This window comes from Lissotriton vulgaris, chromosome 1_1 (assembly GCF_964263255.1).
Source record: "Lissotriton vulgaris chromosome 1_1, aLisVul1.2, whole genome shotgun sequence".
In the NCBI taxonomy this organism is placed as follows: domain Eukaryota; kingdom Metazoa; phylum Chordata; class Amphibia; order Caudata; family Salamandridae; genus Lissotriton; species Lissotriton vulgaris.
The window spans coordinates 186,251,205-186,269,172 of record NC_141685.1 but is presented as its reverse complement, the minus strand read 5'-3'; the positions used below and the strand labels follow the sequence as shown (position 1 = coordinate 186,269,172).

Genomic DNA, 17,968 nt, shown 5'->3' with positions numbered 1-17,968 from the left:
GCAGTTGTTTGGTACGACGAACAGGCGCTGGAACTGCTTGGTGGAATTTGACTTTCGTGAGCAGTACCCCTGCTTGTCGGTAAGCGTCGTCTGCGGCTTCGCGTCCGTCATCGAGATCACCGAAATGACGTCACTGGAGTACCCAGACGCCACCCTCGCTGACGTCAGTTCTGTACATAGCTTTCTGCGCCAGGAACGCAGAGCCATGCAAGAAACCGACACTGGTTCCCTTAAACTAGGGCCTTGACAGGGAAATTCCTGAACCCTAGATATCGGTTCGCAGAAATGGGGAGGATGGGTGGGGCAGTAAGGAATCTAACACTAACTAATGTTTCTTAAAGATATATCGTTACCAATGGTAAGTAAATTGTGCATCTGAAAGAAACACGTTAGTGTTAGATTCCTTACCTTAGAATAGATACCCCAGCAATACAAACCCAGGTGGTGGGTCTGCGAACCAAAATCACACCACGAAGTCCTGGAGAACAGACGGCAAAAGAAGAAGTCTCTCCGGCCTTGGCTCTCCAGGCAGTAATGCTTGGCAAACGTGTGCAGCGAGGCCCACGTAGCTGCCTGACAAATGTCCTACAAGGGACTCCCCGTCTCAAAGCAGTAGTAGACGCTGTAGCCCGAGTGGAATGGGCACGCAGCCCTAGAAGAGGTTCCTTTTTAGCCAAGGAATAACAGATCTTGATGCACAAAACGACCCACGAGAGATGGTCCGCTTGTGCACTGCCTGTCCCTTCTTAGCTCCCATGTAGCCAACAAAGAGTTGGTCGTCCACCTGGAACTGTTGTGTGCGGTTCAGGTAAAAGGAGAGCGCACGTTTTAGGTCCACACGGTGGAGCCTCTCTTCCTCTTTCGAGGGATGTGGAGGCGGAAAGATGGTGGGCATGGTAATGGTCTGTCCGATGTGAAAGGCAGTAACCACCTTGGGTAGAAAAGAAGGACGAGTCCTCAGAACAACTTTGTCCGGATGGACAGAGAGGAAAGCAGGCTAAGAGCCTGGAGCTCACTCACTCTTCTGGCCGAGGTGATGGCAACCAGGAAAGCAGTTTTTAGGGTCAGAAGACGAAAAGGGCAATTATGAAGTGGCTCAAAGGGAGGGCACATCAAAAAGGTAAGAACCAGATTCAAGTCCCATTGAGGCATCACGAAAGGAACAGGAGAAAACATGTGCGTGATGCCTTTCAAGAATCTATTTACAACAAGGAACTTGAAAATAGAAGGCTGACCAGGAAGCCACAAGAAGCCTGAAATGGCCGAAAGATAGTCCTTGATAGTGCCCAGGACAGAGCCCTGCTGGGCGACAGAAAGAAGAAAGAGGAAAACATCTGAAAGAGGGGCAGAGAGAGGATCCACAGCCTCAGGTCCCACTGGAGAGCCCGCATCCGCCACCTGGCGTGATGTACCAGCAGGATGCAGGAGGCCATCAGCCCCAGGAGCCGCAGGGTCATTCTGACCGAAACTCTGAATAAAGGCTGAAAGATTGGAAACAGAGCCTGAATATCCCAAACCCGCTGCTCGGGAGGATACACCCAAAACTGCGCCGAGTGTAGAACCGCTCTGATGAAGAGGATCTTCTGAGAGGGACTCAGGTGTGACTTCGGCACGTTGATGGAGAACCCCAGCGAGTGCAGGAGGCCGGCCGTACTCTCGAGGTGGAAGACGACTGTCTGGGGCGAGCCCGCCTTCAACAACCAGTGGTCGAGTTAGGGGAAGACTGCAACCCCTAATCTGCGCAGATGAGCTGCAACCACAGCCGTCACTTTAGTGAACACCCGGGGGGCACTGGTAAGGTCGAAGGGGAGCACAGTAAACTGAAAGTGCTCGTGGCCTACCATGAACCGCATGTAACGCCGGTGGGCCAGCAGGACATGAATATGGAAATAGGTGTCCTGCAAGTCCAACACTACCATCCAGTCTCCAGGGTCTACAGCAGCCAGAACCTGAGCTAAAGTCAGCATCTTGAACTTCTCCTTCAGGAAGAAGCCGTTGACGGTCCTGAGGTCCAAGATAGAGCACAGCCCTCCTTTGCCCTTCTTTGGAACCAGAAAGTAGTGGGAATAACAACCACGTCCTACTTCTGGACCAGGAACGCGCTCGATGGCCCCCTTGGCCAAGAGGGCCGTAACTTCCTCTCGCAGAAGTTGCAAGTGATCCCCCGACATGGTACTGTGGTGGCATGGCTGGAGGGGTCGCCTCAAAGGGGAGGGAGTAGCCCCTTTGGATGATTTGCAGCACCCACCTGACCGAAGTGATGGAACGCCAGTGGAGTACGTGATGGCAAACCCTGCCTCCGGCTGGCGTGGAATGAGCCTGAAAGCTCGGACTAGGAAGGCTTTGAGGCAGAAGCTGATGTGGACTGACCGGCTCTCTGACCCCCTGCTCCGCCACGGCGGGTAGCACGTCCGCGACCGCGTGAGACTGCACAAACGTAGAAGTTTGCTGGCGCTGGCCCGACAGGCCCAAGGACTTGGCCATAGCCCTGAAGTCCTTAAAGCGCTCAGGCTCGCTATCTGCTTTGTCGCCAAAGAGGACCCGGCCATCAAAGGCCATGTCCATGAGTGTGTTCTGGACATCCCCTGAAAAACTGGCGGACCTCAGCCAGACGTGATGACTAATCGCCACAGTCGTTGAATTTGCTCTGCCCAGCGAGCCCGTGGTGTCAAGTCCACATCGGATGGAATACCGTGCTGCGTCTCGGCCATCAGCGACAGCCTGGGCGAGCCATGTCTGGGCCTCCGCCGGACACTGGGGCAGCACGTCCGCCAACGTATCCCACAGAGAGTGGGTTTAACAGCCCAAAGGCATGCAGTATTAATGGACCGCAATCCTAGGCTGACCGAGAAGAACAGTTTCTTGCCAAACTGATCTAACCTTTTGGATTCCTGATCCGGCGGAGCGGTCGGGAATGCGGTCTGGGACGTGGAGGCCTGGATAACCAGACTCTCGGGGGTGGAGTGGGTGGACAGAAAGCAGGGGTCGACCGGAGCCCGGCGTTGTCGTCGGTCCACGTACTGATCCACAGGGAGAACTGTGGAGGGCTTGGACCAAGTGCCTATCAGAAAGTCAGTGAGGGCCTCAATAAACGGCAGCAGAGGCTTCGTAGAGCTGACTGGCGGTTGAAGCACCTCTGTGAGGAAGTTAGTCCTCACGCTACTGCAGGGAGCTCAAGGGCTAAGGCCTTGGCCGCCCTGCGCAACACCACAGCATAAGTAGCCCCCTCCTCCGTAGTCACGGAGGGAGGAGAGAGAAAACCAGTGTCAGGCGAAGTGTCTAGACCAATGGCATCCCCCAGCTCATCTGTCCAGTCCTGACTTAACTGGCACTGCTGTGCCAGAGGGTCCTCAGACCCCTCCCAGTCCTCCCCTTGATCCGTGTCCTGATTAACAGGCATGTCAAATGTCAAAGGTTCTTATATAGCGCCTTATCACCGATAGGCCTCAAGGCGCTTGCTTTGGGAACCCGTCCTGGCTTTTTCCTGTGAGATAACCCCTACTGGGCATCCCCAAGGTGAGAGCCAGGCATCCCGCCGCGGGGGGGCCGTAGTGGAATTAAGCAAGCTATTGCCCAGAGTTGCAGAGTGTGAACCCGTGATTCGAGTAGGCACCGAAGCGAGAATTGTCGAGTCTGTGGACATTTGGGCTCAAGACCCTGCCTCGTCAGGAATTGAACCCTGGTCCCGGGTCTGACCTCTGCTTCAGGGTCTGCCTCCTCTAACCAGTGAGCCACACTTGCATAAATGACAGAGCCGGGTCATAGGTGAAGGGCTTACCCATCGACGTCGGAGACGCGCTGCTCCGACGCCGAACCGGGACTGGGGCTAAAACCAGGGACGGTGTTGTCCGGGGATGGCGCCGGGGTCAGCACCAGCGGAGGAGTCATAAGGTCAACTGGCATCGACCGGGATACAGGCCTGGATCCCACGGGGTCCTGCATGCCGAGATCGAAGTTGCCGACGGCACCGGGCCGAAGCCGCCAGAAAGTTAGGACTCCCAGTCGGACCAGCGGGCCCGAAGCCGCGCCGGCAGGTGTCGACGGCGGGAAGAGAGTCCTCTTGGCAACAAGGAAGTCTCTAATATCGCCCGGAGTCGTATTGAGTCCAGGGACCGGAGGGTGTGGGACAGGATGAGACTCCTGAGCCGCGTGAGTGGCGAGGAGACTCCGAAGAGCAACACTGCTTCTTTTTGACATGCCTCGACTTACCCGAGTGCGAGGACTTGGATCCGGATGATCAGTGATGACTCCGATAAGTTCCTCGACTTCCTCCCCGACTGGGACCTCGAGCGACACAGAGTCGACTGCCGGATCTCGATGAGCTTACGGGAACGCTCCCGCCTAGCCTTCGACGTCAAGGCCCGGCAGTCGGGGCACGACTTGTCATCGTGGTCGCCCCCCAAACTGTAGGGACACCGGCGGAGTGGGTCGGTAACAGACATCAGTCGGTGATAGGCATCACACAGCTTGAAACCGGGCATCCCTACTGGCACCAGGAGTCGAGTCGAGTCGACAAAGATAGACAAAAATGTCCAAAAAGTTAGTAAAAAAATGACTAAAGGTACGTGCTCTTTCCGGATCTGCGCTAGCTGGCACAGAAAAAAGAAGAACCGACGTCAGCGCGCGATGGCGGCGTCTAAGTACTCCAGCGACATCATTCCGGCAATCACAACACCGACGACGGACACGGAGCCGCAGACGACGCCTACCGACGTGCAGGGGTACTGCTGACGAAAAACTTTCCGTATCCAGTCTGACACCTGGGGGTAATTCTAAGGTAAGGAATCTAACTCTATCGTGTTTCTTTCAGATTCTGCCTTGCTTTTTTGGCATAAGGATTTTCTCCAGTGTGGAGTTTCTCATGGTGAGATAGCGTTTTTCTCTGCAGCTTTTCTGGCATTCAGAACACTCATAAGGTTTTTCATCAATATGGAGAACCGCTTATGGTTAGTGAGGCTGTGCCTATCAGATAGGAATTTCTGGCATTCACAGCATTGGTAATGTGTTTTTCCTGTGTGCGTCTGCTCATGTAGAGTGAGATTGTGTTTAAAACTGATGCTTTTCTGGCACTAAAATATTTTGATGGTGTGTTTTCTTATGGCGCTTGAAATTATCTCTACCTCTGAATCTTTTCTGACAATTAGAGCACTGATAATTTTCTTCTCCAGTATGGAGTCTCATATGTTTAGTGAGATTACATTTAAGGCTGAAACATTTTTGGCATTTGGAGCACTGATATGGTTTTTCCCCAGTGTGGGTTCTTATATGCTGAGTGAGATTGCTTTTTACCCTGAAACATTTGTCGCATTCAGAGCACTGATAAGGTTTTTCCCCAGTGTGGAATCTCATATGCCCAGTTAGAAGTGATTTAAGTGTGAAATCTTTTGGGCATTTAGAGCACTGATAAGGTTTTTCCCCAGTGTGGGTTCTTATATGCTGAGTGAGATTGCTTTTTACCCTGAAACATTTGTGGCATTCAGAGCACCGATAAGGTTTTTCCCCAGTGTGGGTTCTTATATGAATAATGAGATTGTGTTTTTGGCCGAAACATTTTTGGCATTCAGAGCACTGATAAGGTTTTTCCCTAGTGTGGGTTCTTATATGCTGAGTGAGATTGCTTTTTACCCTGAAACATTTGTCGCATTCAGAGCACTGATAAGGTTTTTCCCCAGTGTGGAATCTCATATGCCCAGTTAGAAGTGATTTAAGTGTGAAATCTTTTGGGCATTTAGAGCACTGATAAGGTTTTTCCCCAGTGTGGGTTCTTATATGTTGAGTGAGACTGAGTTTGTCTCTGAAACATTTCTGACATTCAGAGCATGGATAAGGTTTTTCCCCAGTGTGGGTTATTGTATGTTGAGAAAGAGTTCTTTTGTCAATGAAACATTTCTGGCATTCAGAGCACTGATAAGGTTTTTCCCCAGTGTGGATCTTTGTATGCCGTGTGAGAGTACTTTTTAGACTGAAACATTTCTGGCATTCAGAGCATTGATAAGGTTGTTCCACAGAATGGGTTATTGCATGTTGAGAAAGACTTTGTTTGTTAAAAAATCTTTTCTGGCATTCAGAGCACTGAAAAGGTTTTTCCCCAGTGTGGATTCTTGTATGTTCAATGAGTTTGCATTTGTAACTGAAACATTTCTGGCATTCAGAGCACTGAAAAGGTTTCTCTCCAGTGTGGGATCTTATATGATGAGTGAGACTGTTTTTGTCAATGAAACCTTTCTGGCATTCAGAGCACTGATAAGGTTTTTCCCCAGTGTGGGTTCTTGTATGCCGAGTGAGACAGTTTTTGTCACTGAAACATTTGTGGCATTCAGAGCACTGATAACGTTTGGCCCCAGTGTGGATCTTTTTATGCCGTGTGAGATTACGTTTTACACTGAAACATTTCTGGCATTCAAAGCACTGATAAGGATGTTCCACAGAATGGGTTATTGCATGTCGAGAAAGACGTTGTTTGTTACAAAACCTTTCCTGGCATTCAGAGCACTGATAAGGTTTTTCCCCAGTGTGGAATCTCACATGTGCAGTTAGAAGTGATTTAAGTTTGAAATGTTTTGGGCATTCAGAGCACTGATAAGGGTTTTCCCCAGTGTGGATTCTTGTATGTTCAATGAGTCTGCTTTTGTAACTGAAACATTTCTGGCATTCAGAGCACTGAAAAGGTTTATCCCCAGTGTGGGTTCTTCTATGCTGAGTGAGACTGTTTTTCCCAATGAAACATTTCTGGCAATCCGTGCACTGATAAGGTTTATCCCCAGTGTGGGTTCTTATATGTCGAGTGAGACTGTTTTGGTCACTGAGACATTTCTGGCATTCAGGGCACTGGTAAGGTTTTTCCACAGAGTGGGTTAATGCATGTAGATTTAGACTAGGTTTGAAACTAAACTTTTTCTGGCATTCAGAGCACTGATAAGGTTTTTCCCCAGTGTGGATTCTCATATGCTCATTGAGATAAGATTTACGCCTGAAACTTTTTTGGCATACTTTGCACTGAGATTGGTTTTCCCCAGTGAGCATTCTCTCAAATTCAGTGAGATGAGATTTATGGTTGAATCTTTGTTGGCACAGGTAACTTTTTTCCCCAACTTGGGTTATTTTGCTTTGATTGAGACGGGTTTGAACACTGAATTTGTTCTCACAGCCCGTGCTTTTATCAATTGTGTTCCTAGAGTTAATATCTCTACTTTTCTCTTGCTTATATGCCACAGTAAGAGTGAACCTGATTTTAGAGTCGGGCTTGTTTAGATAATGTTCAGCACTTATCTCAAAAAGAAATTGTGTGTAATCTTCTTAACACTTGAATTGAGCAAAATATGTCTGGATGCAGCCCTGTAACACCTGTTGAAATGTTTCTAGCAGATAATAGTCCTTAGGTAATAGCCTCTCCGGCAGCAACTTATTTTGTGACTGAAGTTTTTCTCAAATCTATTTGTATAGGTTCTTAGCAATGCAGTGATAAGGTGTTAGTCTAATATTTAATGATTAAACTGAGAAGTACCTTTTTGCACTTTGTAATGGCCGTAACTGAGGGCGTTAGAACGTGCACAGTACTATTGTGGATCATGAGTCGCAGAACATCAGTTCCTTTTACCCTTTCTATGTTTGGTGTAAGGTTAAGGTTTGTAGTTCTGAAGACGAGGATTTATTTACATTACCTATAGCGCAACTGTGCTAATTTAATCAGTTTTACATATCACTCCTGCACAACAGATAATGTTGAGGCGATTTACATAGAATTACAGAACAGTACATAATAAAAAGGAAACAATCTGAGATGGTCATGAACACAATAAAGTGGTGAATTTTTAAGGTTTTCGCAAGAGTGAGCAGAGTGGATCGAGGTGTTATATCCTGAGGCAGATGGTCTCAAACTTGCATAACTGGTTAAAAACGGTTGTTGAACAAAGGTGATTTTCCAATCTTTTGGTTGTTAGCGTGTCAGCTTCGGTGTCTTCTTTAGTGTCTTTTCTTTGATGGTCTGCAGAAGAAACCTTTTGTTATATCTTTCTTTTATGCAGTGTGTCCTTCCTCTCTGGGATTATATGATGCTTTAGATGAACGTTATGCTGTCATGCTGAGGCAATTTGTCTTTCTGATAATATTTCAGATGAGGATGCTGTGATTGGTCTTTCTGGCATTATTTCTGATGCTGTGTGCACAGGTATGACTTTGCTCTGGGTTAATGAAATGCAAAATTAGAGACTTCACTTACAGGTATAGTACTTTCCTCAGCTCCCACTTCCTCGCCACACCTAGATTTCGGAAATTTATTAAACTTAGAATGCTGGATGTCCTTCAGTTTTTCAGAATAATCCTTCTTATGGCACTAACATTCAGTTGCCTGGTGGTAAATCGTGCTTTTTTCGTCCATAATTTCAATCACCTATAGTATTAAAATTAAATAGTTAATACATGTAAATTTCTCCAAAAATAATTTACATGCCAAATCAATACAGAATTGCAGAATTTTGAAAATGTTGAGCTATTCTTCTGACAGAGCAGAGTGTAGAATGGTAGCCTGAAAATACTTGGATGTAGGAGTAAGGATTTGTAGAATTTTCAACATTTTATTAAGCTCACAAAGGATACCTGTACCCTATGGAGTTGTAACATAGAATCCCAAAGGCAGAAATTAAAGTCATATGCCCTGGCACCAAACAGCTATTTAAAAAAGAATACTATTAATTAATTTTTAATGTAGATTTCTGGGATGGGAATTTCCCCTCCACGGACAACAGGCGTTTTCCCCTGCCCTGAGTTACCACCAACTTGTATCTGGTATCCTGACTTTTGAGCTCTGGCCTCTGCCGCACGCAAATCTATTGTGTGTTGCAGGGACTATGCCTAGACCTATCCCTCAACTATTGTCCAGAGTATGAATCAAGGGCAATGAAATGAAGCCGTACTTTCATGTGTTCATTTTATTCCACCTGATTATCAGTGGTTAGGCTTTTCTGCACCTGGATTTACTGGGTGCAGAAAAACAGGACACCATTTTTTTCCAGACAGAAAAATTAGACTGAAAAGACGCACAAGACTCTGGGTACAGCAGAAGCAGCCAAGACTTATGCTGGTTTTTTTACTAACTGCGGAAAACACACAATTCTTCCCTCTGTTTTCCCCTTCCCTCCCCTGCTTCACCAATCCCTCCCCTACTTCACCAATCTCCCCCCCCAACCAACCACATGCATATATATACCACCTGCTTAAAACAAGTGGTAAATAAAAGCAGAAAAACACTATGAAATAGTGAATGGTATGTGGTTTGACAGGCAGAAGAATCTGTTCCTCGTGGCAACTGCCCAGTCCATGCCGTCAAACTAGTAACTACACGTTACTGGGGTAAAACTACCACAAAGTAAAAAAAAAAAGAAATTTACATGAGATTTTCCTGTCACCCCAGTACTGTGTAACTTCTAACAAGGGGTTATGATAGGTCACGGACCGGTCCTTTGACCTGGAGGGTCACACCAAGTGTGCCCTCATTTAAGGTAGAGGACTGTCATGGGTTTAACAGCTAGAGCGGTGGTGGCAATGCACCCTGTTGTAAGGATCAATAGCCTGATGCGATCTTTGCATCATAGTCAGTGGAGTCGCTTCCTACTGACACACCCATGTAATGCTCCATTTCTTTGCCTGTGCCCAGACTTTGCGCTAACATCCAGTGTGTGTTTAGCGTGTTGGTGTGCATAGCATAGATGCAATGTGAGAGTGCAACAGATTAGAATGCATCTCCTGCCTGCCAGGTGTGTATACAAGTGGGACCATCTATCCCTCTTTTATACTCCAGTTCAAAGTCCTCTGTTACCAAGGAATAATGTGCTCTACAAAGTACTCGGGTGTCTGCTGTGCCACCAGGGATGGTGTCAGCCTGACAGTCTATCTAAGTTGAAGGGACATCACCTGCAGGCTGAATTACCTTAATGGAGAAGCTGTTTACCTGTCCTGAAGAGCCTAGAAGTCTGCCTAAAAGTATGCCTGTCTGGTAAAAAAGGGAAGGGAGTTTGACTATCCAGTAGGGGGACAAGGCGGTCCTGGAAGAACCAAGGTCTGACACATCCCCGGTATTTGTAGGGCGGGCCGGAAAGCCATTCAGCAGGACCAGCTAATCTGAGGGACCCCCCGCCAAGACTCTCCCAACGGTTCAAGGCAGAAAATAAAACTCTACGACAACGTGATTGTTGAGGCCCAGACACGTTGGGACGTGTCTGGTGCGCTCTCACCCTTTGAACTGTTTAAATTTTGTGAGCTGACGAGCTTGGGAGCCTGCACCTTCATGCTGTGAGTGGAACTGGTCCTGAGAGACAAGGCAGCATGCCCTGCAACCTATGAACTTTGCTTTTCCCTATTGACGATTGAGGAATCATGAAACACGTGTCTAGGGATACGAATTGAAACGAATAATACAGCACTGGCTATGAACACTTTGAAATGAATTGAGCGAGAAATAATGAACCATCATGCTTGAGGTAATTATGTTGGGACGTGTCTAGTGCGCTCCCACCCCTTGAACTGTTTAAATTTTGTGAGCTGACGAGCTCGGGAGCCTGCACCTTCATGCTGTGAGTGGAACTGGTCCTGAGAGACGAGGCAGCACGCCCTGCAACCTATGAACTTTGCTTTTCCCCTACTGACGATTGAGGAATCATGAAACACGTGTCTAGGGATACGAATTGAAACTAATAATACAGCACTGGCTATGAACACTTTGAAATGAATTGAGCGAGAAATAATGAACCATCATGCTTGAGGTAATTATGTTGGGACGTGTCTGGTGCGCTCCCACCCCTTGAACTGTTTAAATTTTGTGAGCTGACGAGCTCGGGAGCCTACACCTTCATGATGCGAGTGGAACTGGTCCTGAGAGACGAGGCAGCATGCCCTGCAACCTATGAACTTTGCTTTTTCCCTACTGACGATTGAGGAATCATGAAACACTTGTCTAGGGATACGAATTGAAACTAATACTACAGCACTGGCTATTAACACTTTGAAATGAATTGAGCGAGAAATAATGAACTACATGAACCATTATGCTTGAGGTAATTACGTTGGGACGTGTCTGGTGCGCTCCCACCCCTTGAACTGTTTATATTTTGTGAGCTGACGACCTCGGGAGCCTGCACCTTCATGCTGTGAGTGGAACTGGTCCTGAGAGACGAGGCAGCACGCCCTGTAACCTATGAACTTTGCTTTTTCCCTACTGACGATTGAGGAATCATGAAACACGTGTCTAGGGATACGAATTGAGACTAATAATACAGCACTGGCTATGAACACTTTGAAATGAATTGAGCGAGAAATAATGAACTACATGAACCATCATGCTTGAGGTAATTACGTTGGGACGTGTCTGGTGCGCTCCCACCCCTTGAACTGGCTATATCTATCAGGCTAATGGGCCTATAATTCGAGGGTTGCAGAGGGCAACCTTTTTTCAGTTCAGTTCAGTTCATAGGGCTTTATTTCAATAAAAATATCATAAAAGCACACATTATATACAACACATTTACATAAAAACAATTTGTTAGCAATTCATTGTTTAAAATCTAAAAACGTAGACAATAAAATTGTGGTTACAGATTTTAAATTTAACCATGTTTTAAAACCAGATTAAACATTTGGTGTTAGCCTTTTAGCCCTAATGGACCATGTCCCTGCTAAAAACTTAGAAAGACCACAAACATATAGTGGCCGTGTGTCCGACATTAAAATCCGGAGTGCCTCATTGGAGTGCCTAGTTCCCATAGCTTGGCATATAGGTTTGAGCCACCTTCGTCTTGGGTGGGCATAATCCGGGCAAGCAAACAGGATATGTAGTACAGTTTCTATACTAGTTTGACAAATAGGACAAAGAGATGTTGTCTGAGACGGGGTTTCCAGTGAGCAATTAGGGCGCGCACTGGGAGTGCCCCTACCCTGAATCTAAAATATAATGCCATGTCATAAGATTTCCATACAATATCTAGATATAGTTCCCGAAATAGTACATCTTTATGCCTTAGGAACTCTTCCGTCAACCTACCAAGAGTTGGGTCAATACAAGTTCTGGTAGCGACCCATTTCCAATAAGGAATCATAAGGGTCGCTTTCCGGGGAGAAGACTGAGCATCCCAGGCTTCAGTAAGGCCTAGCTTGCCAAGTAAAAATGTAACATCTTTGAGCCATTTTATCTTATGCCATCCCACCATGTCATAACTTCCGCTAGCCCCTTCGCATAATTGGCAAGTTCTGGTACTCGCCACAGCCGGGCCTATAGAAGTAATGGCCGAAGTTTAGCAAGATCACTGATGGGATGACATCCTAGGTCAAGCAATAAGGGAGTCAGTGGGGTGCTCTGTGCAAGGGACATAATGGCCCTTAAAAACTTGTTTTCAGGCCTTACCAGTAGATCTATATTAGAAGTGCCCCAAAGCTCTGCCCCATACAGGGCAGTACTAACGCCCTTTGCCTTATAAATGTCAATAACAGGGGCTATCGGTCTTGTCGAAGAGGAGCGCTGCTCTTTAAGGAGGGCCCCCGTGACTCTCTTGTGGTTTAATAGCATTTTACAAAGGTGCTGGGTCCACTGCATAGTATCTGATATACGAATACCTAAATAGTCAAATACGGTGACCCTCTCTAGGGATACATGGTTTAGTACAGGGGGGCGCCCAATTTTGTCAGTATTTATTACTAGGCCACGTTGGATGCAAAAAGCCTGAAAGTTATCTAGAAGGCCACGAAGACCTACTGGGGTCTTAGATATTAGGAGCATATCATCGGCGAATAATTGGGTAGGGATACACTCCCCTGTCAGGGATGGAGCATCTGATGGTTTAAGAAGCAAGTGCTCAACCACCCCATTCACATATAGTAAAAAAAGGGTCGGGGCAAGGGCACATCCCTGGCGGACCCCAGTTCCCCACCGGAATGCTATTAGTTTTCTGCCCCTCTGTACCCCACCTCACTTGCGCGAAATTTCCTTCGTGAAGCCTTACTAGAATAGACAAGATGTTGGGTGGGATCCCCATTTCTAACAGCACCCCCCATAAACGTCCTCTAGGCACAAGGTCGAAGGCAGTCCTTAGATCAATAAAAACAAGGTAAAGGCTGCCTTTGCCTATAACAACCACTTTCCAATAAATAAGTAGTAATCTAAAAGCCTGCTCTATAGTGCCTGTGCCATCTCTGAAGCCCACTTGATAGTTGCGAGAGAATCTCATTGTCCTCAGCCCATTGCAGAATTCTTTCAAGCACCACCTTCCCCACAACTTTCTGGGTGGAGTCTAATACACTTATTGGGCGGTAGTTGGAAGGGTCGTCCCTCTGGCCCTTTTTATAAACAGGGACGACCTCGGCCCCCTTCCCGGATTCGGGAATGGCGGCACCCTTGTCAATAGCAGTCAAAAGAGTATGAATAAGCTGGAGTTCTGGACTTTTTTGGTTCCGTCCAGAGGTGTCAGGGTACAACACCCAAAGACCCCGGAGTCCCACCTGCCTTGGTGCACAAATGAACAGAAACACGGGCTTCTCGATGGTGGCGTCAAAGACCAAAGGTTTATTACTGCAGGGACACAGAAGTCACAGAATCTACACACGGGCAGAATCTAGGAGACTGTTCGATTTGTACAAAGTGGGTTGCTCCTTATATACTAAAAATTGTGCTCTAGGCAAATATTTCACATGTCGGTACATTCCCAAACCTTTGTGTCTCTAAACAATAAATATTTGGCGTTACACAGGAACTGTCGATAATATCTGATACCAAACATCACGAAGAGGGGTTCCCACCAGTCCATCACAATCCCTTGTCAATATTGTATTCAAGACCCGGACCGCCTCATCGTAAAGTTCGTTACCTCCCCCTAATAAAGGCCCAGAAGGAAAGGAGCAGAGCCAGGTGCAGAAGATAGAAAAGCGGGATAAGAGATGTTTGTGGGTTGTAAATGGGCAAGGCTACCGGCTTCGGCCGCCTAATCATGATCAGGTACAATGGACACGAAGACCAGTTCAGGTGGGCTGGCCTCGGGCAGAGGAGGCAGCCTTTGTCGAGTCATGCAGCTTCAGCGTGATCTGGTTTAAGGTGCACGTGTCATGTAAGAGGTGAATCTCCGGCTAAGGCTACGTGTCCTTAATCAAAGTGAAGTAAATGAAATGATCAGAGGCTATTGCATATGTGAGGGCAAGAAACCACAAAATGGCGGCCACGATCTAAGATGGATGCCGTGGGTATATCAGAAATATGTCAATGGAAGGAGTGCTCTTGCTCGTAGCGTAGCGAAAACACTAGGATATACTAAATGGATCATTTGCGGTTCGCTGATACTAATTTTATGTATTTCCGACAAACTTGAAAACACGGGTTCAAGTCGTCACGGAACCGTCACGGAACCTCAGACCCTCCTTTTGCCCTTACATAGGCAATTACTCAATCTATGTCTGAATCTAGTTCTATGCTCATCAGGTCAGTGACATGCTGTTGTATCATCATCCTTTCTCGTGTCTTTTCTCCAAACGCAGGTGGTTTTCTGAGACAAGTTGCAGCACAAAGACTACACAGAGCAGGACCACACTGGATAATCAGACAACATGAGAATAGTAATATTAAGATGATTCCAATGACCATTAGAACCTTCCATCCCCACGCTGAGATCAGAGTCCAAAACCACTCCATGAAGGACCAGTTTCCCTTGTCTACATGTATGGAGTCCGAAATCTTGTGCAACTTAGAGATCGCCTCGTAAACTGTTGGAGCATTATTAGGAATAAAGACACAGCAGCTCGATTGGATCATTCTGCATACCCCACCTCGATTTGCAAGTATAACATCTAGAACCATACGGTTCTGCAATGTCATGAGCCTATCCGCCTGAAGCTCAGCTGTCATATTGCTAAGGGCACCAGCAGTTTCGGTAATAGTAGATTCAACTACCCGTGTTAGCTGACGTATGTTTCTACTATTGGCCATAGGCCCCCAGAACGGAAGGAAGCCTTTGAAGAAGTCTCCGGCTTCCTGACCAGCGGTATCTTCCTTGCTGAAGACACCTCTCGCTACTCTTGTTCTGTGGTAATCAGGTGAAGCAGTGTATGTCGGAGGCAATAATCGAGCAATATAACATGATCCTGAGAAGTCGGCAGGCAACCATGTATAAGCTCTGTCTCGACAAATGAAGTAGGTACCCCTGGCAGTAAGGAAGGCAGGGGAAGAGTTAGCCGGAAACACATAAGTCTCTACGCACTCACTCCTCCCTAGCTGAGCTCTCGGATTTCTCCCATTACCTTGCAAACAGACCTGACCTCGGTGAGGTACGACCCAGATTGGAGTTGAGCTTTTACGCTTGCTTTCTCCTAAACTAAGGCGATACTCTGAAGTATTCCAACTTAAATATACTCGCAATTCGTCTCTAGGGTAAGATGGAGTATTATTGACGTCTTTGACCATGTCAATAATTCCCTGGACTAAAGCTTTGTTGGCAGAGTTATATTTAGTGGAGCGTGGTGGACGTGGAGGATAGGTCTCAAGAGCATAAGCAAAGATGGTTTGAAGGGCCTGAAATGATCCATTGTAGCTGAAAGGCAAAACCAGATAGGGAATACCTTTATCCATAGTGTGGGGTATCAAGCCACACACCCAACAGTCTGTCGTGTTAACTACCAGTTGGTGTTGGTGCAAGAGCTGTACAAAAGTATTATTAATGAATTCTGAGCGTCGAGCTTGCTCATGTTCCGGAAACGAGTGAAAAGAGTGTATAGAAGAAACAGTAGAAATAGCAGGATCAAGGGGAGGTACTGTAGATACTGGCACAAAAATCAAATTTATGCTAAAGACAATTCCACCCACCAGTGTTGCTAAAACAATCAAAAATGTAATGGCACATTGCATCAAGAAACATTTGCTATGAAGAATTCTATTTAGTCTGTTTCTGCGAACGTAAATCACATTTTCTCGTTGCAGCGCAGGAAGTTCCATCTTCTACAATCCGCTCGCGACCACTGATGATGTGTACGTAGATGAAAATGCCTCTGTCAGCCCTGGGAGTTCCCAGTACTAACAGAAAGATCGACCTTGTGTCAGACCCCTGCAAATTCAAACTAGGCACACAGCCACGACCCTACGGCTACCCAGACGGCAAGGCAATTTATTAAAAACAATAAACAATAGCAAACTTCCTGGCTGAAAAGCAAAAGTTCAAAATATATATAAATATATCAAAATCACAGTATGCAGTTGCCTGCTTTATAAGTTCGTTTTATGGCTTCTAAGGTGGTATCTTTTCTTCGCTGGTACTGTTTGATCGGAAAATAGTGTATCACTAGCAGCTGTTGCAGAGTTTAAGTTCGCAGATGGCAAAGTTTCTTCTGATGCTGGAGACAAATTTTCAATGTTCAAAGCAGTCTTTTCAAGAGGAGAGTCACGTTTCAAAGTGTCAGAAATCAAATCGGCATCGCTGAAAGGGACAAATTTCGGAGTTGTTTCAGCTTCGGAGGCACCAATTCCCTTCTTCACCCAGTCGTCGTAGGGCAGCGGCAGTGGAACACGCTTTACGTGAGAAGCGTGGATCCAGTGCTTGCGACCAGCAACACGTACAGCTGTCCTCGTCGCCAGCAGGATTTGGAAGGGGCCGATGTAGCGAGGCTGAAGATTCTTTGTCCTCGCAAAATTTCTGACCACCACGTGGTCGCCGGGTTTCAGCTGATGCCCTGGACTCTCCGGAGGTTTTGGCAAAGCATCAAAGACCTGTTGATGAATAAGACTTAATTTAGCAGTCAAGTCGTAAAGATAGTCTATCAACATAGGATATTCAATGGAGCAGAATTGTTTAGGCCTTGGCACACCCCAGACATTTGCCGGGCGGCCAAATACAATCTCATATGGAGAAAGCCCTATTCTAGAATGCACTGTTGCTCTCGTTGATAACAAGGCCAAAGGAAGTGCGTCTGGCCAGGCTAAACCTGTGGATGCTTGTATTTTGGCTATTTTAAGCTTGAGGGTGCCATTGTAACCCTCGACTAAACCAGCTGACTGGGGATGGTTCGCACTATGAAATTTTTGTTTCAATCCTAGACCAGCACACACACTCTGCATAACTTTCCCTATAAACTCACTTCCGTTATCTGACCATACAATCCGTGGCATTCCAAACCTAGGGAAAAATTCTTTGAGAAGAATTTTGGCAGTTGATAAAGCAGTGTTGTCCTTTAGTGGGTATGCTTCTATCCACCTGGAAAAAGCACAAACCACCACCAGGACGTATTTTAAATTGTTGCAGCGTTCCATGTGAATGAAGTCTAACTGAATTACTTCAAAGGGACAGGAAGGAGGAGCAAAATGACCAGCTGGAGTTGGAGTTCCCTTGCCAGGATTATGCATCAAGCACACCATACAATTTTTCACCACTCTCTCTGCACACTTACTGATTCCCTCATTCTTCCAAACCGGAGCTAACATCTTACATATCCCTTTAGAACTTATATGCGCCACTCCATGCGCCATCGTCACTACTGCAAGCACATACGCATCAGGCAACATCCAACGCTGCTGTTCTGTCAAATCGATCCAACATCCATTCGAGTCCAATTTGCCCGTACTTTCTCTCCATACGCGTTTCTCTTCCTCAGTCGCTTCTTTCTGAATCTCTTTCACACTTTCCATTGTGTCCTCACACATTCCAGACTCAGCAATCCATCTTGCAGACGTAGCAACATACATTCTACTCATCATGTCTCTAGCTGTCTGTTTAGCGGTTTCATCAGCAAAGGCATTTCCCCGACCAACATCATCCGTGATTGCTTTATGAGCACTGCACTTCACAATCGCAACTTCAGTCGGTAAGGTTAGAGATTCTAACAAGTCGTTAACTAGCTGACCATGTTGAATCTTAGTCCCATGGGACGTAATGAAACCCCTTTCTCTCCACAACCGGCCAAAACTATGGGCCACGCCAAATGCGTACTGACTATCTGTAAACACATTCACTCT

At 46.6% G+C, this 17,968-nt stretch overlaps 1 protein-coding gene and 1 long non-coding RNA gene across 4 annotated transcripts in view; both read right to left on the bottom strand.

Moving 5' to 3' along the window:
• Window positions 1-17,968, bottom strand: part of LOC147738117 (uncharacterized) — an 85,412-nt gene that overhangs the window by 20,134 nt on the left and 47,310 nt on the right. Inside the window, exon 4 of the long non-coding RNA XR_015307461.1 lies at window positions 8,219-8,389. This is a non-coding gene — a long non-coding RNA (uncharacterized LOC147738117). The remainder of the gene's footprint in view (window positions 1-8,218; window positions 8,390-17,968) is intronic.
• LOC147738118 (uncharacterized) lies at window positions 4,820-7,247 on the bottom strand. 3 transcript variants are annotated; one of them, XM_086952136.1, is made up of 5 exons: window positions 6,929-7,247; window positions 6,612-6,844; window positions 6,207-6,527; window positions 6,007-6,122; window positions 4,820-5,931 (listed from the first exon to the last, which is right to left on the bottom strand). In XM_086952136.1, the coding sequence occupies exons 1-5, from the start codon at window positions 7,021-7,023 to the stop codon at window positions 5,047-5,049; spliced, it is 1,650 nt and encodes a 549-aa protein (XP_086808262.1). In that variant the 5' UTR covers window positions 7,024-7,247; the 3' UTR covers window positions 4,820-5,046. The 3 variants fall into 3 exon arrangements, with proteins under 3 accessions (XP_086808262.1, XP_086808260.1, XP_086808261.1); XM_086952134.1 differs by having other exon boundaries at window positions 6,007-7,247; XM_086952135.1 differs by lacking the exon at window positions 6,007-6,122 and having other exon boundaries at window positions 4,820-5,942; window positions 6,195-7,247.

What these genes read in the sequence shown, in the direction of transcription:
- LOC147738118 (XM_086952134.1), bottom strand. Translation starts at nt 7,023, where the DNA reads ATGCTCACTGGGGAAAACCAATCTCAGTGCAAAGTATGCCAAAAAAGT. An exon ending in AACATGCAATAACCCATTCT is followed by an intron (nt 5,932 to 6,006) that starts GTGGAACAACCT and finishes CGGCATACAAAG; the next exon opens with ATCCACACTGGGGAAAAACC.